The following is a 24,773-nucleotide window of genomic DNA, read 5'->3' as shown; positions in this document are numbered from 1 at the left end:
TATCAGTACTTTTCACCTACTTTTCACTATTTTTTACTACTATTCACTATTATTCAATATTTTATCATTACTTTTTCACTACTATTCACAGATGTGATCACCTCACTATCCAGACGTACCCTTAGAGACAGCTCTAGAATTTGAAAGATTGAGGAATAGGCCCTTTTGAGTAGCTCATATATACCAAGGACAAAACTGTATTTATGAGTCAGTATGCATGTGATGTTGGACTGATTGGAGTTTTCTTTTCTCATGCAATCAGATTTTTGCCACTTCAGCTTCTAAATTATATATTATTTGCAACTGAAATCTTGTGCACTTTTCCCATCTTCAGAATATCAGCTCTTTCTGACAATTGGAACAAGTTGAAATGTTCTATTTGAGTCTGCTTGGACACTGAAGTGATATTTTGATAATCTGCCCCTATTCTACAGGTGATGAGAAAGAATCTATTAAAATACATTCGTGTGAGGGAGTTTGCTCCAGAAGCTGAGTTTCATGATCCTTGCCCATCTTTCATCTTGCCAAATGTCATATGCAGGTTAGATTTTTCTTAAAAACGAAGAAGAGAAGTGTTTTTTTGTTTCCTAAGTTTTGTGCTAATTATACTAATGGAAGTGTACACAACTCTTTCTCATGTTTATTGTTGCATTGCCTCAGTAATCCAAGTAATATATGCTCCAGATACTAAAACTGTATTATTGGTACAAGTACTCCTGGAGAAAACAATTTATGGGAAAAGAGTGAAATTTGTTAAATTACATTTGAAGGAGCCTTGAATAAATTCAACAGTTCAGTTTATCATTATTAATAGACACAGGAGACATTTCCTTAAGGGACTTGTATGACTCTGAATCATGGCAAAACTAGAGGAAGTATCGTAGCAGGAGGAACTTTGGATGGTTGGATTATGTGAATTATGTTCGATTTATTTGGGGGCTTGTTGATTTTAAGCTCATACATGCTTGATCCTTGTTTGATAAGAGTTAAAAAACAAGTTATTCTTTCCTTCACTCTCTTTTAAATCCTTGGATCCAATTATCACATTTAACCTCTTCCCAACTTTGAAGAAGTTGCTGATTAGTGATCATTTTTCTTGACAGCTACTGCAACGACTGCAGAGACCTAGACTTATGCCGTGATTCGGGTTTAGTGGATCAGGAGTGGCGCTGTGCCGTGCCACAATGTGGCCAACCTTATGATCGCGAGGTCATGGAGAACGCTCTTCTTCAAATTGTACGACAAAGAGAACGCATCTACCACTTTCAGGATCTGGTGTGCCTTAGGTGCCAACAGGTGAAAGCTGCACATTTAGCTGAGCAATGCGCATGTGCCGGCTCATTTAGATGCAAGGAAGATTTGAAAGACTTCCGTAGTAAAATGCAGATTTTCTTGAACATTGCTATTCATCAGAAATTTCAACTTCTCCAAGAGTGTACCTCATGGATTTTAGAACTTCGTTAGCTCTTCGAGTTTGCCTTTGCCTTTGTAGAGAATTCTTTTTATCTGATTGATCAAGGTTGGCAGTTACAAAAAAAAAAAAAAAGGAAATTAAAACTGGAATGGCGGAGTGTAGAATTGTAAACGGTGAGGAAGTTTTGGCTAAAGATTGTTGTCGCTACAACTTTTATTTCTTTGTATATTTTGTATGATGTAATAGAGCAGAAAAGTGGAGGGGATTTTTTTAGTTTTTTTCAATGGGAAAACAAGAAATATTAAAACGAAAGTGGAGGGGATTATGGAGGTTTGAAGATGTAGTTTGGGACCTTGGGTCAAGGAGTGTCACTCCGGGATGGAAATAGAATAAATGTGATTACTTCCGGCGGCCATATGCGATGGCGTGCTCAATGTAAATTATGTAATTGACATTTTTATGAACTTTAGTGGCCTTCCATTTATGCTTACGTCTTTTAGGGCTCCTTTGGATTCAGAGTATTTTGTCTCGTCCCATCTCATCATTTCAATTTTTCTAATTTCCACACAATGTAATAAACCGTTTAAATTTTTTCAAATCTCAATTCAATTTTTTCAAATTTTCATTTAAATAATAAAAAAAAAAACATAGAATTTTTAACGCTAATTTTGCAAGCACGAGTTTGATCGAGCTTGGCTCACATATATAATGAGCATGAAATTAATGTTTTAAAGTTGAACTGACGAAACAATGCTTCGAAGTAAAGGTTGAAGAAAATATAGTAAACAATTTACCTAAATTCTACTAAATAATATAGTAAACAATTTACCTAAACATTACATCTATAATTTTTTTTTAACGAACAAAAAAAAATCTGGTAGGACCAAAAAGGAAATACAATGAACAAACTCAAGATTTACAACATACATTAACAGAAAAATCAGCGAAGTATTTTTTTATTTATTACTCAAGTAAAAGCAATTAAAGTGAGAAGAACATGCAAGTCAACACTGTCTAGTCTCATATACGCCTATATTCATCTCCACAGTCACCAATTACACGAAGGAGATCTTTCCCTTTTTTTGTGACTTCTTTTATGCTGTTTATATCGTCCTCGTCAAGATCAAGAGAAAAGATAGCATTTGAGTCGTTGATGTGATCTGACAGCCCAAGTCTAACGCCAATCATTGATCCTGCCACTGTGGGCTGCCATATCCGAAAACAAATAAAAAAAAAATGGGGGGACTTCTCAATGTGGCCTATACAAAGAAAGGGGAAAAATTGAAAAAAAAAAAATTTGGAAACTGATTTTACCTGATCTAGAATATATTTCACTGCAACAGTTGGGATCGAAACCTTGTGTTTAGATGCTACTTTTTTAAGCGTTTGAAGCAGGACTTGGAACAGGCTCCATCCTCCCCAGGCATCAACCATCTGCCACATATTGCAAAATTTTAAACAAAGATTTGGATATATCAACATCATGCACAAAATTCAAATTCCACTAACCCACTCCCCCTCACCCCAAAATAATTTTACAAAATTTGCATTACCTAACAGAGTTTTACAATTTTCAGAATCACTATGACTGGATAGTTCTGTTAAAGGACTTCATACCCTTTTGTACTTCTGGAGGGAGGGTGTGTTTAATGGAGGGCCGGCAAAAGGGATTGCTAAGTTGGTGTCGAGAAACTTCTCAGATAACAGACCACCCATTACTGTTCCATACCTGCATTAATATTACATTAAAAAAAAAAAAGGGAAATGTGAAGGAATGTTTAGTTGTCTAGCAGGGACAATATAAAAAAACCCAACATCAATCTGAACATCTAAGTTGGACATCCCCTGAAAGGACTATATTTTGGTCGTCAGAATGGTGTCCTTTTGGCCAATGTCAGTGCAATGCACTGGAGAAGAACATTGTTTTGGGCAAAATGACTCATATTTAAATTATAGGATTGTCTTGATTTGAACCTACTGCAGAAGAGGAGGGGGGGGGGGGTGGGGGATGATTGACTAGATAATATTGTTGTGCGCGCATATGCATTTGTGTGTGTGTGTGTGTGTGAGAGAGAGAGAGAGAGAGAGAGAGAGAGAGACGTTATAAGTTTGACTCCTGTAAGCTGACAAAGCTCTGCCATTTTCTGCTGAGGACGCATGTCAACAATTGAATGTTGCACCTAAAAAGATTATATTCTAATAATGCATTAGAATATAAAATGCAACATAAGGGATTATAAAAACATATTTAAGAAAAGAAACAATATATTTAGTATTACCTGATTGCTTACAACAGGAATTTCATTTTCAAGGATTATTTGCAATCTTTCTGTATCAAAATTTGTTAAAGCAACTGTCTTGATTTTACCTGTAAACCACTTGCTGAAATAATCTGATCAAGTCGAGGAATGCAATCTCAGGTATTAATTGCAAATTAACGAGAGAAATGACACTACCTTCTGCTTTCAGATCAGCAAGGTGTTTTAGTGCATCGAGGTAACCAGGATTTGAATAGTCCCACCTATTTCAGAGTAGAAATACAGAAGACTACTATCAGACAATACACTGGAAAGAAACTAGCTTACTCTTCGCTGTCTATTATTTCATATACGTTGGAGTGCAAGTAAAAAGCCATAAATTGTCTTTTTTTTGAGTTAATCAAATCATAGAACACAAATAAACTATCTTGTATGGGGCAGGATAGTAGCAAGCAAAACAAATAATGAATGACAATCTATAGAGTGATGGTGACTTATACATGGCAGAGTATTCCATTCTGCACCAAACTAGATACTATTAGAATCTTTCAAAATCATTATCTAGATTTAACTTTGCGTATAAGTTAGTTTAACTATAATTGTGTAGGAAATTTATGTCATTATCAAATCTTGTTGAGCTTCATAGGGCTTGAAGTTAACAGATACTGCACTTCTGAACTCTTATTTTTTGTAGGATCAATTTAGAACACTTGTAGATTTTGTAACATGGGCACTCCAATAAAAATTAGTACCCTGTCATGCACAGCTGATATAAGCATTGTTACTTAGTCTACGTTTTTAATTTTAAAGCTATAAATAATAATGGTTGGTTCGGAATCATTTTCAAACTAGACAACAAAACACGATATTGGGTAATTGCATCACTAGAAAAACCATGCTACTACATCAATCAACTTAAAAAAATATGCTAGGAATGGAATATGTGTGTGTGGGGTGTGTGGGTGTGTGTGGGTACCAATGAAACTGAAGCATATCCAAGGAAGCCACGTCCATTCTCTTCCGCGAAACATTAATGTTCTCCCTCACATAGCTACTTGTCATCTTAACTGGTGGTGGCACCCATTTTGTAAGACTGCATCACATCGTAGAACAGACAATGAGGCAAACATACTGTAAAGTTTCATTTCTATATTGTCCACAACATGCAGAATAATGAATCAAAAGGCTTTAACTTCTTTCTATGCAACAAACGACGTAAACTGGATTGATATTGCTCCAATAAATATAATTACAGGATAATGATGGCATGTAATATCTGTGTCCAATATAATGGTAGTAACTCACCCTCTGACCTTATCCACAAACTCTGGCGGTCGCTCTCGACGAACTCGATTGATAAAGATGCCATATAGGTCTTCAGCAGGCCCATCTACAATATCATAATAACAATTAGAGACAAACCCTAATTCTTGGTCAAGCAGTGACTAACGAGAGGCCATGTGGTCTGGTTATTTACGCAACAATCTGTCACAGAAAGTTGGATACGGCCCAATCAAAATCTCCCATGTAAACAAAAATAAAGGTGAGAGCAAGAACTTTGACTATTTTTGCCTGAGAGCAGCAGTGAGCAGGATACATAGAGATCCTCCACTTACAGTGATCAGCCATGTCGAAGGTAGAGAGGCCTGCATCAGCGTATCGGAGCATGGCTTCGACAGCGTCATCTCGATCAATTCGGCCCCAACCACCACTAGTCTGCCACATCCCGTTCAGGACTCGGCATATATCCAGCGAATCATTCCCGTTCTGGACAGTGACTCGCTGGGCCTCCACGGTTCCCTCGAAGCACCTCACCGAGTTTGCTTGTGAGTTACGATAAGTTGCGGTCTTCGCCCTGGTAGTGGTGGATTTGAGATGGGTGATATTAGTGAAGATAGTTGGGCGTAGAGTCACTGCCATTGCCATCCGCACAAGTGGGGCAGTTGAAACCTGGAAACCACTAAACACATAACACTGAATAAGAAGAAACTCAAGAAAATACAAGTGCAAGAATGAATTTCAAAGTTTTTTCCTTTTTTTTTTTTTTTTGGGGGGGGGGGTTCATGACAGCATAGTTGGGTCTCTAATAACCTGTTTTAGTTTTCTTCTAAACAAAAAGTTATTGAAGCAATTTATTTAACAGATAAACGGCATAGCATAAACCCTGTTTAGAGAACTGCATCATGATTCAAGAAAACCAAGCCATAAATTCCGATCCTATAGTCGGGTCTCTAATATTGAAGCAATTCATTTAACAGATAAATGGCATAGCTTAAACCCAGTTTGGAGTACCGCATCACAATTCAAGAAAACCAAGCCATAGAATTCCAATCCTATATGCTTTGAAATGAAGCTGTTTCTACAGGTTTTCAACGTGACTGTGGATCACAGACACACACACACAGAGAATACCAGTGAAAGTGACTGGAGCGTGTGAGTGGGGAAAAGTAGTACACCGCCAGAAACTTAACTGAAGATATTTTCTTGAGTTTCTTCTTATTCTGTGTTCATGTGTTGTGTGTCTGGTAGTTTCCAGGTTTCAACCACTTGTGATTTAATTGAATCCTTGGGTCTCTGTAATAGGGTAATAAGAAAACAATCATGGATGGCACAGGAAACTTTCATCACATAATAAGATTGACCCCTAAACATCTGATGAAAATAAGTTGCCATCTTTCAACACCAAAACTAATGCCAGACAAAATAGTTAGGTGAAAATTAATATTTAACTACTGGTATAACTAAGATTCGTTATTGTGTTTTTGGCCTTCAGTGGATTCACAGCCTGCTATGGAGGAGACTATTCTGGTTGGTGATGATCTGGTGTCAGGCCCACCATCACCTCTCATTCGACCAGACTTTGCCTCTCTCCTGCTCGAAGGAGTTGTTTTTTCCTTTTTTTTTTTTTTTTGGGGGGGGGGGTTCATGACAGCATAGTTGGGTCTCTAATAACCTGTTTTAGTTTTCTTCTAAACAAAAAGTTATTGAAGCAATTTATTTAACAGATAAACGGCATAGCATAAACCCTGTTTAGAGAACTGCATCATGATTCAAGAAAACCAAGCCATAAATTCCGATCCTATAGTCGGGTCTCTAATATTGAAGCAATTCATTTAACAGATAAATGGCATAGCTTAAACCCAGTTTGGAGTACCGCATCACAATTCAAGAAAACCAAGCCATAGAATTCCAATCCTATATGCTTTGAAATGAAGCTGTTTCTACAGGTTTTCAACGTGACTGTGGATCACAGACACACACACACAGAGAATACCAGTGAAAGTGACTGGAGCGTGTGAGTGGGGAAAAGTAGTACACCGCCAGAAACTTAACTGAAGATATTTTCTTGAGTTTCTTCTTATTCTGTGTTCATGTGTTGTGTGTCTGGTAGTTTCCAGGTTTCAACCACTTGTGATTTAATTGAATCCTTGGGTCTCTGTAATAGGGTAATAAGAAAACAATCATGGATGGCACAGGAAACTTTCATCACATAATAAGATTGACCCCTAAACATCTGATGAAAATAAGTTGCCATCTTTCAACACCAAAACTAATGCCAGACAAAATAGTTAGGTGAAAATTAATATTTAACTACTGGTATAACTAAGATTCGTTATTGTGTTTTTGGCCTTCAGTGGATTCACAGCCTGCTATGGAGGAGACTATTCTGGTTGGTGATGATCTGGTGTCAGGCCCACCATCACCTCTCATTCGACCAGACTTTGCCTCTCTCCTGCTCGAAGGAGTTCTGAGGATTTTATTCCTCTGTAAGTATTGCATTTTTAGTTCATTGGCCGGGTAACAGATAAGCATTGTATCTCATAAAATCCTTTGTTATCCTCACATGTATATATACAATTCTTTTATATGTACCTTATATATGGAATAAAATCAATCGAACCTGGATTCTAATAGAATCAGATCTATCTCTATTCAGTGCAGTAGAATAAAATTCAAATGCAGTAGTTTGTAACTTGAGCACTGGAAGCTTCAAATTGATAAGGACAGATTCAATCACATTTGGATCCAAATTTTAACCATTGACAGCCCTATGCATAGAAGCATATTGAGAAGAATATGGAAACCAAAATGCCTAAAAGAAAAGGATAGCCACTCAATCAAGGAATGGAAAAGTGCTACTCTAATATATGGCCATTTGATAAATTCAATATCATATAACAATTGGGTTCTAACTCTATGGATCATCACAATCATGCTTATCAAGTAATACTTTTTGTCCAGCTACCATTACACAGAAACAAGCTCAGTTCTACTAACTTGTTTTTGCTACGTAACTCAACTTTTGTACACAACATACACTTTATCATTTGTAATAGAAACTTTGACGCTTCAATCTTCAAAATGACCCAACCAGTTGCTTATGGTTCTAGCAAGTCGTCTAGTCTCATTCAAGGAAAGAGTTTTAAGCCCCTGAGCAATGGCATCTGCTGGAGTATACACATAACCCACTTGCCACTTTGGTTCCAGTGCACATGGCGTGATGTGATTACCACTCAATTGCACCTTTTCCAGTGTCCCACCCATGAACTCCACACGAGGCTTCAATGCCTCCTCCAGAAGGTCCGTCTCGTCTATGGTGTCAGAGCTGAACTTCACCAACAGGGTGTGTTGGACATTGTATGAGCTTTTGCAACGATCACGATTCTCAGATGGATTTGGCCTGAACTCTGATATCCCTTGAGTGACCTGATTTAGTACTGATGGCAACTGATCAACAAATTTGTTTAGTGAAACTAAGGATTCCCGATCACCATCAGGAATCATTGCTCCAGCTACATCAAGTAGCATCTTCCATGCATCTTCCGAGGCACTCCTAGTCATCGCATAAACTGGAGATGCTTCAACAACTGGCATGATCTGACGAACCAAAGGACCCAGCTGCTCAAAGTAAGGCACTGCCTCTGTTGCTGGCTTGTTGTTGTACGAGATTATGACATTCGCCTTTGGAACCTTCTCAGAGAAATAGCTTCCCACAAGTACCTGGAGAAGTGCACCATTGCTATGGCCGACAGAAAAGAGAGGAAGGCCAGCAAGTTGGGCAGGTGTCAAATTGACATGAGGCAATCCAGAGGTGAGTACCGAGTCCAAGCAGGCATTGAACCTCTCGTAAACCTGTGCAGCAGCCTGGGCGTGGTCAAAAGTTACATTGTAAGGTACCGAAATGATGAGAAACCCTTCCTGTGCCAATTGCTCGATTAGGTAGCTGTAGGTGACTTCAGGAACAGCTCCAATGAATGCACCGCCCAAGAACTTGATAATTGCACGTGGCTTCGTACCTCTGGGTGGAGCACTCACTAAACAGGAATCTTGCCTCCTATAAAACCTACCATTATTGGAAGTAATTTGGGAGCTGCCGCTGCTCACCTCATAGACATGCCCATTGGTAGTCAGACCGGAGGAGGAGGAGGAGGAGGAGGAGGGCCAGCTTGCTGCTACAACCATTCCATTTCTGGGAGCAGTAGGAGAGAATTTGTGTCCATAATGCCGGGTGAGATTTTTTGGGGAGATGCTTCTGTATTTCATACCCATAGCAGAGCACATAGCGAATTCCATTTCTCGAATACAATCTAGCTCTCGCTTACTTCCTTGAACTCGGTTTGTATCTCTGATCTTGCGATTGTTGTCTGAAATAAGCCTGGGTTTAATCTTGCTTTGGTAGAAACTAGTTTCTGTTATTGTTTTATGTGTTCTATAGTGCTAAGACAGTGTGATTCTACGATGTCAAATGTCTGTATAGAATAGTTTGTGCCTAGAGGTGAAAACCATCCGAGCCAAGTATTCAGGATTTTCAAGTTCGGCTTGGATATGCTGGGGCATGTTTGAACTCAAATTGAGCTCAAATAATATATGAGCAGGCCATGTTTGAGCTAAATCAAGGGCATTTAAGGAGCATCTAAAGCTACTTGGATAGTTTTAAATTAGATAAGTTTCAGCAGTGTTCTAATTATGTTGGACAAAATGGTAAAAAGTGGACAACTGTTGCTATCAGTAAGGGTTTGAAAAGCATGGTTGTGAAGTAACTGAACGGTGCAGTACGCTGTCAGAAAAGGTCGACCGTAATCAGCCCTAGTCCAGCAATCGAAACCGCCCCCAGCCGCCCAGAGCGGGCAGGTTTTTTTTCCCATTTTTGTGCATGCAATCGGCCCCAAAGAAAAATAGCAACTCCCAAATGGCAAATATCATCAAACAGAAATATAGCAAAAATCAACGGAATGAAACTTTCGAGAGAGACAATGACTCAGAATGAAACATGGAGACAAGTTAGATCCGAGAGAGAGAGAGAGAGAGAGAGAGAGAGAGAGAGAGATTACCGGTGGCAAGGCGTTGGTGGTGCTCGGCGTGAAGATTAACGGACTGAAATGAAGTGGAAAGAAGCTGAAAGGTATGAATGTTGTGGAACTGAAAAGATAAGCTAACGGTAGGATCTCAAAATAAGTAGAAGATATTAAATAAATTGAGATAAAATTAAATTTATATATATATATATATTTATATATATAAATTAGTCATTTCCTCTTTGGAACGGCCGACTGGTTTTGAGCGTCTAACAGCCTCTAATCAAAAGGCGCCACGTCAGTAAATCTACACTAAAGAATATAAAACCAAAGCACTCGACGATTCCAAAATTTTATTGTCTTTGTTCATCGTCCGTCGCTCAATATTCAGAGTGTTCCCTCTTTGAGTCCACAGCCGGGACGTTTCACCATCGTCCACAACAATAAGTTTCACATTAGTGTCCAGTGCCTCATTTGCCTCTGTCCATGATCACCATTCATCCTTTTTTTTTTTTTTGTTTGCCGTATAAACAAACATCATGGTAAAATAGTAAGATTAAAATTAATAATCATTTAAATTTTAACATAAGTAGGACTTTAAATTTTTTCATTTTTACACAAACAAACTAATTACTTGACCCAAAATGCATAAATAATCATCCAACCACTATAGAAAACCATTTATTTAATAAATATATATACATTAAAAAAATCCATTATCCATCCGATAAAAAAACAAACATCCCAAAACCAATCCATAAGTCTATCGATCCTGTTCGGCCGATTTTTCCGATCTGGACCAATAGTCTTCTAACCCTATGCAAACAATATGAAGCAAAAATGCAATTGCAATTCTTTCACGCCCAATCAACTAATGCAAATATTTCTTTCCACTAAATTTTTCCTTTTTTTTACTTTTATAACATTTTTATTTAATTAAAAAAGGCAATACAGTTATAAAAGGAATTATACATTAATCATTTCCTATATTTTTTTTATACAAGGGTCTCTTTGGGCTAGACGTTGTGCAAAATTGAGATTTGCACCCGTGATAAGACAACCACGGGATCTCCTTGATAAGGGGGAGAAGGATTTCTAGTGGGATCCAATTTTATTCTCGCGAAGATTAGTCCATGGTACGGTTACAGTGTTGATAAAATGGGACCCATACGTGGCATTTTCTCATTCGAGTGTTATTACTTGGAGAAAAATAGATGGATCGGTTGTAAGTTTTTCTCTAAATTAGTTAAAAGTGATTCATAACAAAAATAAAAGGAAAATGCAGATGGAACCGCTACATCTTACTGATGCAGTATTTTGTATCTTTTTTTTAATATTTAAAAAAATGATAAAATGTGTTATCGGTAAGATGCATCAATACTTGTGACGCGATTCAAAACAAAATATATTATTCACCGGTGTAATTAAGGGTGTAATCGGCCAGGTCCGGGGAGTCACGGACCGAAAATTTCGATCTATCATTTTTGTTGAATTGGACCGTTAGCTATCTGTCCATGAACATTTTTCTCCTTTTTTTTTTTTTTGTCAAAAATATTAATACAAAAAATTAATTAAATTAGTAAAATTAAAATTAAATAATCTCTTTAACATTTTATACATAATTAATGAATATTAAATAATTTCATTATATATATGGTCAATGGTAATCCCTTGAATGAAAATTACATAATTAACTTTTACAACTACTATATAAAATAATATTATATATATATATATACACACATTTGGTTGGTCTTTGTCCGATCCGATAAAAAAACAAACATCTCAAAACCAATCAATAAGACTATCGATCCTGTTCGGCCGATTTTTCCGATCTGGACCAATAGTCTTCCAACCCTATGCAAACAATATGAAGCAAAAATGCAATTGCAATTCTTTCACGCCCAATCAACTAATGCAAATATTTCTTTCCACTAAATTTTTCTTTTTTTTTTTACTTTTATAACATTTTTATTTAATTAAAAAAGGCAATACAGTTATAAAAGGAATTATACATTAATCATTTTCTATATTTTTTTTATACAAGGGTCTCTTTGGGCTAAACGTTGTGCAAAATTGAGATTCGCACCCGTGATAAGACAACCACGTGACCTTTATAATATTGTTACAAGAGAAAATCTATTCTGCCTCCCCAAGTGTACCGCTTAAATGTACTGTTTGGATATTTTTTTTTTCTAGTGATTAAAGAAATGATTTTAAATATATTAATAATTTTTTTATTTTTAAAAAATATTTAAATATATTAAAAAATGTGAATATAAAAATGAAAAAATAAAAAAAACTTACAAAACTGACTAGTGGTCAGTTTGAGCGGTGTTACTCAGGCGGCAGAGTAGCACCGCTCATTGTTACAATAGACACAAATGTAGCGGAGCAAATGGATTCATTGCACTCAAATGTCATTGCTCTCAAGCTCTCTCTCTCCTCAAAATCATAGGCCAAGCCACTCTCTCTCTCTCTCTCTCTCTCTCTCTCTCTCTCTCCCCCGTTATTAGTGGTTCTTAAAGAGATTTTGTTTTGTTTTTCCTTTTCAGTTGAAAATAATCAGAATCAACAACAAAAAATGGTGAAGAGCTTCTAAGCTGTTAGTATTAAGAAACCAGTTGTTTGCACTAATTTGTAGTGGAGGAAGGGTTATGTGATAACCAAGAAATTTTTTTATAGAGGGCTTTGTCCAAGGAAAAATTAAAATCTACATGACTAGTATAGAAGTTTCTCTTTCCCATTCACTTTTCATTATTTTGTTTTTTTAGCAAGCTAATTTATTTAAGTTTTGGAAATTTTTACTTGTGTCCCCCATTGCTTCTCATTTTTTGATGCAAATGTAAGATCATTTTCAAATCTATGATGTTATTCATTAGAGAGGTTAACCTCTCTGTTGCAATTTTTGGTCCTTAACATTATTGCATGGTATGTGATGTGGGACTCGATCGATAGTTTGACTAAGGTTTTTCGACAAAGAGAGAGACCGAGGGAGAAATGGGGTTGAGGAGAGAGAGAGAGCTTGGTAAGAGTGAGGAGAGTGAGAGTGACTGAGACAAAATTTGTGACCAATGGGTTCTCAGCCTCTCACTGAGGGAAAGTGAAAGTGAGAGTTTTATTCGAGTCTCTAGATCTACAGTAAATGCATAAGACCACTGACGTGTCCCCCTCCTATTGAAGGGTGTAAAATTCAATTTTTCACTAATCCAATTTTAAGATTTTCTATTTTTACATTGTCCACGCTAGAATTTACAGTTGATTATTATTATTTTTTCACTTCGTACACTCAAAATAGAGAAAAGTTATTAGGTACTTCTGGAGTACGAATGACATAATACTCTTATCCTATCATAATATGTTATGCACTTAAAATTTCTAGTGGAAGTATTAATTTTAATTGACATGACATCCTATAATAAGATATGAATACTATATATCTATACTCTGCAAGTATCTAATAATTACTATAAAATAGATTATACAATTGAATCAAATCATCATGATATAGATGAAAAATACCTAAATTCTACTCAATCACATTGAAGCTCCAACATTGTAGCTATATTGTTTTTTAAATAAGAAAAAGGAAAAAAAATGGATCGAGCCAAAAAGAAAAGTCAAATTAACAATTAACTCAAGGAGATCATTCCCCTTGTTAATGCTAAATTGGCATAACAAATCGGAACGGAGAAAAGAATTATTCATAGCCTATGATGGTGATTCGGGCGTCGATACGAGGCTCTTCACATTCATCTATAAAATAATAATAAATGACCAAATAAAAATAAATAAAGAGAGACACAAAAGTTTACGTGGTTCGGCATAAAAGCCTAAGTCCACGGGTTGTTTGGGGGTAAAATTCACTATGATTGGTATTTTACAATCCCTTATGACCTCACATATCACTCAATACAGTGAAGAAATTTGGGGTTTCATGAAGTTGAAGACGATGCCTCCCTTAAGAGAGATATGGTGGATGCACTACGTGTAGTGGAGTTTTGTATGTAGGGAGCTTCTGTTGAGATTTGGGGGATCTCCTCATTATATAGTGGTCTATTTCCTTAGAGTGATTGAGTCCTACTTGCCTTATGAAGCCTTTTCCTTTTTTGAGTCTTTATTCTTTTAGAAGTTTGAATGTCTTTTCTTTTAAGAGTCTGAGTCAACTTGTCTTATCTCTTCTAGGATTTATCTCTTAACTTGATTTTCGACCTTATCTTGAGGAAATTATAGGCTGCTAATTTGACCCCTGTAGATGTTCACGATTCTTAAGGTTGACTTGTTTGTCAAGAAGGCCTTGAGAATATTCAAATCAATCGTGATGGAGGCAACCTGTAAGAAACTACGAAAAAGAAAATCTGGGAGCTGGTCCATAGTTTGTCAATGTCATGCAATGCAATGGTGATCTCCATGAGTGGTTCTCAAGAAGCATTTGTGAACTTTGTAGTAAGGTCCTTTGAGGATGGACTACAGTGAAGTTTGTAAGAATATTTGCGTGATAATTGAGTGTACTGATGATTGTATGCAAATGATAGTGAACTGAGCATATTTTTGGGCTCATCGACTTGTTCTCGAAGGAAACCAATGCAAGGTGGTTGTAGAGCTCAGAGGTTTGTTCCCAAAGGTAACCTGCTGGCAGCGGTTGTAGTGAGTGGAGACACTCGGCTTGTACTTGGCGGGAAGAAGCCTTGACTGTGCTAATGGTGAGTGTAGCAGACCGCGTAACTCTAGCGATGTGAGTGTAGTGAAAGGATCCCTCAACTACGTAACTCTGGCGATGAGTGTAGAGGCAGAATGCCTCAACCGCGTAACTCTCACGATTTGAGTGTAGCACGAGGATGCCTCGACCAGATAACTTTGGCGATGACAGTGGAGCGGGAGGATGCCTCGACCAAGTAACTATGTTGATGTGAGTGTAGTGGGAGGATGTCTCGATCGCTTAACTGTGGTGATGTGAGTGCAGCGGGAGGATGCTTCGACCGCGTAACTCCGGCGATGTGAGTGTAGCCGGATGATGCCTCAACCGCGTAACTCTGGCAATGAGAGTGTAGCTGGAGGATTCCTTGGCCTTGTAACTCTGGAGATGAGAGGGTAGCGGGAGGATGCCTCGGCCTCGTAACTCTGGAGATGAGAGGGTAGCGGGAGGATGCCTTGACTGTGTAACTCTGATCATGATAGCATAGTGAGAGAATGCCTTGACTACATAACTCTGGCGATGTGAGGGTGGAGAGAGAGGATGCCTCGACCGTGTAACTCTGGCAATGAGAGCGTGGCGGGATGATGTCTCGCCCACGTAACTTTGACAATGAGAGTGTAGTGGGAGGATGCCTCAACCGTGTAACTCTGGCGATATGAGTGTAGCAGGAGGATACTTCGACCGTGTAACTTTAGCGATGAGAGTGTAGAGGGAGGGTGCCTTGACTGCGAAACTGTGGCGATGAGAGTGTAGTGGGAGGATGCCTCGACCGCATAACTTGTGGCGATGAGAGTGTAGCGGGAGGATGTCTCGACCGCATAACTGTGGCGATGTAGGTGTAGCGGGAGGATGTGTCAACCGCGTATCTCTGGTAATGTGGGTGTAGCGAGAGGATGCCTTGACTGTGTAACTCTTGACGATGTGATGTAGTGGGAGGATGCCCCAACTGCTTAACTTTGACGATGAGAGTGTAGCAGAAGTATACCTCGGCTATGTAACTCTGGTGATATGAGTGTAGTGGTAGTATGCCTCTACTATGTAACTCTGGCGATGTGAGTGTAGCGGTAGTATGCCTCTACCGTGTAACTCTAGCGATGTGAGTGTAGCAAGAGGGTGCCTTGACCGCGTAACTCTGGCGATGTGAGTGTAGCGGGAGAATGCCTCCACTACATAACTTTGGCAATGTGAGTGTAGTAGGAGGATGCCTCGACCGTGTAACTTTGGCGATGAGAATTTAGCGGGAGTATGCCTCCGCCACGTAACTGTGGCAATGTGAATGTAGTGGGAGGATGCCTCGACCACATAACTGTGGCGAATGTGGGTGTAGCAGGAGGATGCCTCGACCGCATATCTTTGGCAATGTGGGTGTAGCAAGAAGATGCCTCGACAGCGTAACTCTGGTGATGAGAGTGTAGCGGGAGGATGTCTAGACCGCGTAACTCTGGTGATGTGAGTGTAGCGAGACGATGTCTAGACCGCATAACTTTGGCGATGAGAGTGTAGCGGGAGGATACCTCAACTACGTAACTTTGGCGATGAGAGTGTAGTGGGTGGATGCCTCCGCCATGTAATTGTGGCGATCTCAGTGTAGTGAGAGGATGCCTCCACCGCATAGCTTTGGCGATCTGTGTGTAGCAGGAGGATGCCTCCACTGCGTAACTCTGGCGATGTGAGTGTAGCGGGAGGATGTCTTGACTACATAACTCAGGCGATGAGAGTGTAGCGGGAGGATGCCTCGACCACGTAACTCAGGCGATGAGAGTGTAGCGAGAGGATGCTTCGACTGCGTAACTCTGGAGATGTGAGTGTAGCGGGTGGATGCCTCGACCGCGTAACTCTAGCGATGAGAGTGTAGCGGGAGGATGCCTCGACCCCATAACTCTAGCGATGAGAGTGTAGCGGGAGAATGCATTGACCGCATAACTCTGGCCATGTGAGTGTAGCAGGAGAATGCCTTGAAAAAGTAACTTTGGCGATGAGAGTGTAGCGGGAGGATACCTCCGTAGCGTAACTGTGGCGATGTGAGTGTTGCAGGAGGATGTCTCGACTGCGTAACTTTGGCGATAAGAGTATTGCGGGAGGATATCTCCGCCATGTAATTGTGGCGATGTGAGTGTAGCAGGAGGATGCCTCGACCACGTAACTCTGGCGATGTGAGTGTAGCAGAAGAATGCCTCGACCGCGTAACTTTGTGGATGTAAGTGTAGTCAGCAGATGTCTCGACCGCATAACTCTGGCGATGAGAAAGCGGGAGGATGTCTCGACCGCGTAACTCTGTTGATGAGAGTGTAGAGAGAGGATGCCTCAACCGCGTAACTCTGGGATGTGAGTGTAGTGGGAGGATGCCTCAACTGCTTGTAACTCTATGATGTGAGTGTAGTGGAAGGATGCTTGGACCGTGTAACTCTGGCGATGAGAGTGTAGCGGGAGAATGCCTGGACCGCGAAACTCTGGCGATGTAAGTGTAGCGAGAGGATGCCTCGATCGCATAACTCTGTCGATGTGAGTGTTACGGGAGGATGCCTCGACCGCATTAATGTTAAAGTTGATGTCAACCGCTTTGTTGCGGTGGGAGATAGAGCTCGATCGTACCAACAAAAAGAAGCAAACTGGTTAGATTAAATAATCCAAATTACAAGTTTGAGGTTTGCAAACTTAAGCCATCTCACTTGAGTGTGGGGAAGACAGGTGACACACGAGCGATGCCCATAGGCAACCATGCTTTGGTAGCATTGAGGACAGGGGATGCCCGTGATACTGAACAGTCTATTCTAATGATATGAAATTAATATGCATGAGTGGTGCTTGCGAAGGGCTTTGCAGCTAGTGTTTCGTGCCATGCAGGTGATTCCCATCGAAGTGTATTCTTGGGGCTTATAGCCACTAGGTTTCTTGTGGAACCTTGTTGTTGGGAAAATATTTGACAACCAATTTTTTTAGTAAAAATAAAATAGGAAGTTTGAAAGAGATAAACCAAAGTAATTTAGTTGCTACTTTCAATTCCTCTTTGACTGAGATCGTTTGTTGTTGAATAATTTTTGCATGGGAAAATTGTTCATGCTTGAGTGCTTTGTAATAATGAAAATTATTCTGTCTCGGGATATTTTTGTTTGTTCATTGATCTCTTGGAAGCAAGGTGAGTTTCAACTCCGAGCCAAGTAGCTCGACTTGTTCTTGTTCTTCTCTCTCTCTCTCTCTCTCTCTATTTTTTTTTTATCGAATTGTATCACCGAACAAAAATCATGTGTATGGTGCGGAAAATACTACGTATGGCTAGGGGACACTCCGAATAGTTAGCAATTGGCGAGGAACATTTCATGTGGTGAGCAATTGGTGAGGAACACTTTGTCGTAGTGGAGTGTTTTGCTTTTGGTATCATAAAACAGGGGATTGTCGTGGATCACTTTAGCACCATGCCGAGGGTTGTGGCCTTGTGGTGGCAGCTTCACGGTGGTGTAATCATGGCGATTTGTCCTTGAACGTGGCTAAGTGAGGTGGTGCGGTGGAGATGCTGTGGTTGCGCTTCATCATCTATTGCAAAATTGCAACTTGTATGATTCACGAACAACGATGTAGGCGAGGAGCATTGATGGCGGTGAGGAACGGCGAGAGCCGCCACATCGGCGATAGAATATGTTGGCGATTAGACCTTGTAGCGAGCTACAATCGAGCAAGCTTCTCGTGGTGTGCATTGGTGAGAACGGCGAGGGACGGTCGACGAGCAGCACCTTCTGGATTGTGACCTCCTTGCTAGTGACAGAAATCTTCGGCATCTCGGGTGTTGATTGGTGGTGACTTGCCGGCACACGAACGCTTGGTTATCATGGGTCTTCAGCAGCGTGATGGGTTATCATGCTATCAATGGCATTACGGGTAGGTTAGACCAACTTACCGATAGTTTTCGAACTTTAGTAGAACATTAACAAATTAATTCTCTTCCTAGTGGTTTTGGTGGGGGTAGAGAAGAGAATCATGAAGAAGGGTTTTATGGGAGGAGTTTGTATCATGAAGAGAGGTTGCCAATGGGAATTAGATTAGACTTTCCACATTTTGATGAGTCTAATCTTGCTGGGTGGATTTTCAAAGCCATTTAGTACTTTGAATTTCATTAGATATCGACGAATCAGAGGCTCTTGATGAGCTCATATCACATGGATGGTGAGGCCCTTGTGTGGTATCAAGATGCTTTTGATTGTGGCATTTTTACAAGTTGGGATTCCTTTGTGAAGGCCTTTCAAGTCAGATTTGGCCTTACGACCTATTATAATCCTATGGAGGCTTTGACACGTTTAAAGCAATTGTCATCTGTGGCTGTTTATAAGGCACAATTTGAGGCTCTATATAATAGATTGAAGGGATTGTCTGAAAAACATAAGCTGAGTTGTTTTATAAGTGGGTTAAAATATGAGATTTGATTGCCTGTTCGGATGCTCAATCCCATTAATTTGAATGTTGTCTTTAGCCTTGCTAAGATTCAGGAGGAATATTTGTTGGCTTCATGGAAGTCTTGGAGGAACAATGTAGTGTATGCGAGTAAAGGTCATTCTGAAGTTGGAGAGGACAATACTAAGATACAAATGAGTAATGTGCCTATAAAGAAGATTTTCTCATCTCAAATGGATGACAAAAGGGAGAAGGGTCTTTGCTATCATTGTGATGAGAAGTGGAGTCCAGCCCATTTATGTAAAAATCCCAAAAGTGTACTTATTTCAAGTTGAGCATAATGATCTGCAGTAGCCTGTATTAGAAGAGAGTGATGGGTTGGCTAGTGTTGAAGAGTTACATGAAGATGAGGTTGGGGGCTTATAGGTTTCTCTCAATGCAATTTCAGGTTGTTATAATAATAATGTTATGAGATTGCATGGTAGAATTGAGACATGTGTTGTGGAAATTTTGATAGACTCGGGTACACACAATTTCTTGAATCCTTTAGTGATTCAAGAAGCTAAAGTGAAGATTGAAAGAGATTCTAGCTTGCAGGTCAGGGTTGCTAATGGGGATAAGATCTTGAGCCAAGGGAGAGGTAAAGAAATAATTAGAATCCAAGGGTCCAAGTTTTCAGTGCCTTTTCATGTGTTAACTCTAGGGGCTGTGATATAGTCCTTAGGGTTCAATGGCTTAAAACTTTGGGCTCTATCCAGTAGGATTTTACAGATATGTCTATGAGTTTCAAACTGGGTGGTGAAGCAGTGAGATTGCAAGGGCTGAAGTCTAGCAATGTGGATGTGTTGATAGGCAGCAGAGGCTTGAAGTCTGACTTTGTGAGGAAACAATGGTGGTTTTTACAGTTGATGCATGTGGATGAGAAGTTAAATGATGAGAATCCTAAAGGTGTGATGACTAAATTACTTAGTGAGTACAAAGATGTCTTTGCAGAATCTGTGGACTTACCACCAAGAAGAGCCTTTGATCACCCAATCAACCTCAAGGAGGGCACTGCTCCTGTATCAGTACAGCCATACAAGCACCCTCATGATCAAAAATCTGAAATAGATAAGATAGTCCATGATTTGTTATAGTCTGGGGTGGTGAGACCCAGCCAAAGTCCATTTTCTTCACCTGTGTTTACTGGTGAAGAAAGCTGATGGGACTTGGTGTATGTGCATAGACTATTGTACACTTAATCAAGAAATTATCAAAGACAAGTTTCTAATACCTATCATTAATGAGTTGTTTGATGAGCTTTTTGGAGCTAGGGTGTTTTCTAAGCTGGACTTAAGGGTTGGTTACCATCAGATTCGTGTTAGATAAGAAGATATCTAAAGAACAACCTTTATAACTTATGAAAGCCATTATGAGTTTTTGGTTATGCCATTTGGACTCACAAATGCTCATGCAACTTTCCAATGATTGATGAATGACATTTTTAAACCCTTTTTGAGAAAATTTGTGTTCCTTTTTTTATTTTTTTATAATGATATATTAGTGTGTAGTCAGAATGTGGCTGGCCATCTTTTGCATGTAAGAATTGTCTTGGAGGTGTTAAAGCAACATACTTTATATTTTAAGATGCCAAAATGTAAGTTTGGTGTTGAAGAGATAGAATATCTGGGTCACATCATTTCTAGAAAAGGGGTGCAAACAGATTCTTCTAAAACAACAGCTATGGTGCAGTGGCCTGTACCTAAAACCTTGATGTCTCTAAGAGGGTTTTTAGGTTTAATAGGCTACTATAGGAAATTCATAAGGGGCTATGGGTCTATAGTGGCTCCATTAACAAAATTGTTGAAGAATAATTCTTTTCACTAGGGTGAAGAAGCTGCTACAGCTTTTGAGATACTGAAGAAGGCTGTCAATAATCTTTCTGTTTTGAGATTACCAGATTTTACTAAAGCATTCACTATTGAACAAAGTTCTGAATACCGTGCCGTACCAATCGGTACGACTGGTATATATTGTGCTGGACTAGTAACTGGCACAGGGGAGATATGTGTTTCATACTGGGTCAAATACAAGTCATTTCGGTGCGTTTCGGTCAATACTAGCTAGTTTTTAGTATACTGGCCAATTTTCAGTGTATCTGCTAAAATTGTGTATTTTTAGTGTATTTTCATAATTTTCACTCAAATTCTCATATCTGGAGACCATTATTTTAACTTTTTCTTAAATTCCCTTTTCTCGAGAACTGAAAATCCAATCCCTACTCCTCTTTCGTGATGAAAATGTGTGATTATTTTTTTAAATAGTTGTATTGGGAACTTAGAAGTATTATTGAGTTTTATAAATATGTGTTTTAACTTTTTAAGACTTGCATTGATGTTATTTTGAAATATAATTTATATATAATTAATTTATCTATATATAAACTATTCTGAAATGGTACCGATACTGGAATATTTCGTTTTAGTGCCTTAACCGAAACGATCACCGAAACGGTATTCAAAACTTTGCTATTGAATGTGATGCTTTTGGAGTGGGGCTTAGGGGCAGTATTGATACAAGAAGTTCGGCCTATTGTCTTTTACAACAAGGCTCTGAAAAGGAAGGCTTTACTTCTGTCAACATATGAGAAAGAGCTGCTGGCTCTAGTTTATACAGTTTAGAGATGGAAGCCTTATTTGCTGGGGTATCCTTTCAAGACTAAAACTGATTAATAGGCCTTGAAATTTTTGGTAGAACAAAATATTGGAATTGAATCGCAGCAGAAGTGGATATCCAAACTGATTGGATATGATTTTACAGTTGATTACAAGAGAAGGAAGGAAAATCTGGTGACTAATGATCTTTCTAGAAGGAATGAGGAAGAGCCAACAACTCTTGCACTCATCTCCTTTCCAAACCCCTTATGGATTGAAGAATTGAAGGGTAGTTATTCTTTATGTCCTTAAATTTTTTAAATTGTTTTAAACTGCAGCGGGGACAAGAAGGGCCAATGCATTTTTCTATGCAGCAAGGCTTGTTGCTGAGGAAGGGTAGATTGGTAGTTATTCCTTCTTCATCAATTCAAACTAAGATCTTGCATTACATTCACCACAACCCACAAGCAGACTATATGGGTTATCATAAAACTCTATAGAAGGAAAAGAGGGATTTTTATTGGGAATGTATGCGCAAAGACATTAGGAGATTGGTCAGAGAATGTAAAGTATGTTAGACTAGCAAGTATGAAACTATCCATCCACCTGGATTGCTACAACCACTGCCAGTTCCTGAGTCTCCATGACTGGACATTTCCATGGACTTTGTTGAAGGGTTGCCACTTTCTAATGGATATTTTGTGGTTTTTTCTGTGGTAGACAACTTGACCAAATTTGTATAGTTTTCCCCTCTTTCTCACCCTTATACATCTAGTAAAGTGGCTCAAGTTTTCTTTACTGGAGTTTTTAAACTTTATGGGTTGCCTAAGTCGATTATATCAGATAGAGATCCAATTTTGACTAGTTCTTTTTGGAAGCAGCTATTTCAATTCCAGGGAGTCTCTTTGGACTTTAGTTCAACATATCACCCTCAATCTGATGGCCAAATAGAAGCACTGAATAAATGCTTGGAGAGTTATTGGAGAAGCTATAGTAGTCAGAAACCTAAGGAGTGGAGTTCATGGTTGCCCTTGGCTTAGTGGTGTTATAACACCACAACACATTCTTCTATAAGAGTTACCCCTTTTGAGGCTCTTTATAGGTATGACCCTCCTAAATTGCTAACATACATTCCAGGCACCTCCACTAATGATGCAGTGGATAGTTAATTATGATCAAGAGAAGAGCTAATGTCTTTGTTGAAGGACAACATGCATAAAGCCCAACACAAGATGAAATTTTATGCTGATAGAAACAGAACTGGGAGGAGCTTCTAGGTGGGAGATTGGATTTTCCTAAGACTCCAACCATATAGACAGAAGACTGCAGCGATGAGGCATGAGATGAAGTTGGCTCCTAGATTCTATGAACCTTTTCAGATTGTACAGAAAATTGGTTCAGTGGCATATAAGCCTAACTTGCCCATCTCTTCTAGGGTACACCCAGCTTTTCATGTATCCTGTTTAAAGAAGAAGATTGGCTAGAATTTCACTCCCTTGCCAACTTTACCACTAACAGACTTGCAAGGACAACTTCAACCAGAACCTCAAGAGGTTTTAGACAGGAGAATGAGGAAGAAGGGGAACTGTGCAATGACAGAAGTTTTGATCAGGTGAGTGGGTGCTCCAGTGGAGGATTGCTTATGGAAATTGAGGAAACTTTTCCAACACCTCGTGGACAAGGTCCTCTGAAGGGGGAGAAGTATGTTAAGGCCATGTGGGAAAGTCCTTTAATAGGGGGAGAATGTAAGGGGCTCTGGGTTGTAAGGCGGGAAGAAAAATAATGTAATGGAATAAAGTGCTATTGGCAAAACGGTGTGTTGAGATTAAGTGGAATGGGGCGTTTTGGGATTAAAAGAAGCAAGAGGCCTTTGAAAAAATGATGCATGGAAGGGTTTTAATGAAACGGTGAGAGGAAGCGTGGCATGGACGATAGTTGTTTTCACTAAATACGGCGTCGTATTGAATGTATTCTTGTAATAAAATGATGCGTTGTAATGAGAATTAGCGCGTAGGTATAAAACATACTTGTGGTATATTCTGAGGCTTTGCTTTTGGATGTTAAGTGTGAATTGTTTGGAGTTTGGGAGATTACTCGAAAATCTCTTCCAAGAAATGAGAATGGTTTCTTAGTTTTCATCTTGAGTTCTTGAGAGGGTTCTTGATTTGTTCTTGAGTTTTCTTAATAGTTCTTTATCAAAGTTATGGTTACTTGGCTGGTGGAGAAGCAGATACTTAACACCTGGTGCTCGACCGAGTGGCCGGGACTATGCCACACCACACACAGAGGTTGCGGGCAACGAGCCTGTCATGCATGGCATGGGGACGTGTAGGTGCACGATGCCATGCACGACGCACGTTACGTGCTTGTGTATGGGTTACGTGCTTGTGTATGGGGTACATCGCAGACATAGCCAGTGCTTGGTGCACGTTGACAGTGCACCCCCTTTTCCTAGGTCCCTCCACATATACAATATATATATATATATATATGTTCTAATAGTACTGACAAAATAAAATAATAGGTGCAAAATAATAGGTGCGGGGTCGAGGAACTTATCTGATATTTTCTAGAGAAGATCTTGTGAGTCGGAAAATATCATTCTCCCAATTTTGGTGCAGAATATTAGTTGATCCCACAGATGGCGCCAGTTGTTAATGTCTAAATTCGCATAACAGACCGAAATGGAGGAAAGAATTATCCCCGGCCAACGATGGTGATTCAGGTGTCGATAGGGGTGAAAACCGATGGTTTCAATTTGGTTCGGTTTTAGTCCAAAACTGAAACCGAACTGGTAACCACTACACATGGATAAAATCGGCCGAAACCGGCCGGTAAAAGGGGAGGAAACCAGCGACGTTGGTTTCGGCGTGATCCTGGTTGGTCGTCAGTGTCCCTTCAACATCTTGAATGGTGCGAAACTCAGAAATGGAGAATCAAATATGTGAATCATGATGAGAGAGAGATGGCTCGTCGTGCGAATCGCGACTGTGCGATGTGTGTGTGTGTGAGAGTGAGAGAGAGAGAGAGAGAGAGAGAGAATAGAGGGAAGAAGATCTGAAGAAGAAGAGAAGGGGGGTGGAGGGATTAAAC

The 24,773-nt window shown here is 39.4% G+C and overlaps 3 protein-coding genes across 6 annotated transcripts in view; 1 reads left to right on the top strand and 2 right to left on the bottom strand.

The window, feature by feature from the left end:
• LOC109008755 (DNA polymerase epsilon catalytic subunit A-like) overlaps positions 1-1,924 on the top strand; it is a 41,773-nt gene extending 39,849 nt beyond the window's left edge. Inside the window, exons 40-41 of the mRNA XM_018988971.2 lie at positions 435-541; positions 1,104-1,924. Of these exons, the coding sequence (XP_018844516.1) occupies positions 435-541; positions 1,104-1,464 (468 nt within the window). The 3' untranslated portion in view covers positions 1,465-1,924. The remainder of the gene's footprint in view (positions 1-434; positions 542-1,103) is intronic.
• Positions 1,925-2,196: 272 nt separating this feature from the next.
• On the bottom strand, positions 2,197-10,149 carry LOC109008754 (1-deoxyxylulose-5-phosphate synthase YajO). 4 transcript variants are annotated; one of them, XM_035685263.1, is made up of 11 exons: positions 10,005-10,115; positions 7,006-7,108; positions 5,289-5,622; positions 4,978-5,062; positions 4,649-4,765; positions 3,871-3,935; positions 3,694-3,782; positions 3,515-3,594; positions 3,032-3,143; positions 2,729-2,848; positions 2,343-2,620 (listed from the first exon to the last, which is right to left on the bottom strand). In XM_035685263.1, the coding sequence occupies exons 3-11, from the start codon at positions 5,596-5,598 to the stop codon at positions 2,435-2,437; spliced, it is 1,164 nt and encodes a 387-aa protein (XP_035541156.1). In that variant the 5' UTR covers positions 5,599-5,622; positions 7,006-7,108; positions 10,005-10,115; the 3' UTR covers positions 2,343-2,434. The 4 variants fall into 4 exon arrangements, with proteins under 4 accessions (XP_035541158.1, XP_035541157.1, XP_035541156.1 ...); XM_035685265.1 differs by lacking the exon at positions 7,006-7,108 and having other exon boundaries at positions 2,197-2,620; positions 5,289-5,632; positions 10,005-10,149; XM_035685264.1 differs by lacking the exons at positions 7,006-7,108; positions 10,005-10,115 and adding an exon at positions 6,144-6,237 and having other exon boundaries at positions 2,317-2,620.
• On the bottom strand, positions 7,796-10,110 carry LOC109008752. The gene is made up of 2 exons (XM_035685262.1): positions 10,005-10,110; positions 7,796-9,317 (listed from the first exon to the last, which is right to left on the bottom strand). The coding sequence occupies exon 2, from the start codon at positions 9,244-9,246 to the stop codon at positions 8,023-8,025; it is 1,224 nt and encodes a 407-aa protein (XP_035541155.1). The 5' UTR covers positions 9,247-9,317; positions 10,005-10,110; the 3' UTR covers positions 7,796-8,022.
• Positions 10,150-24,773: the final 14,624 nt, after the last annotated feature.

Source organism: Juglans regia, chromosome 14 (genome assembly GCF_001411555.2).
Source record: "Juglans regia cultivar Chandler chromosome 14, Walnut 2.0, whole genome shotgun sequence".
Lineage (NCBI taxonomy): Eukaryota > Viridiplantae > Streptophyta > Magnoliopsida > Fagales > Juglandaceae > Juglans > Juglans regia.
Note: the sequence above shows the minus strand (reverse complement) of the source record. Positions and strands in the feature narration are given on the sequence as shown.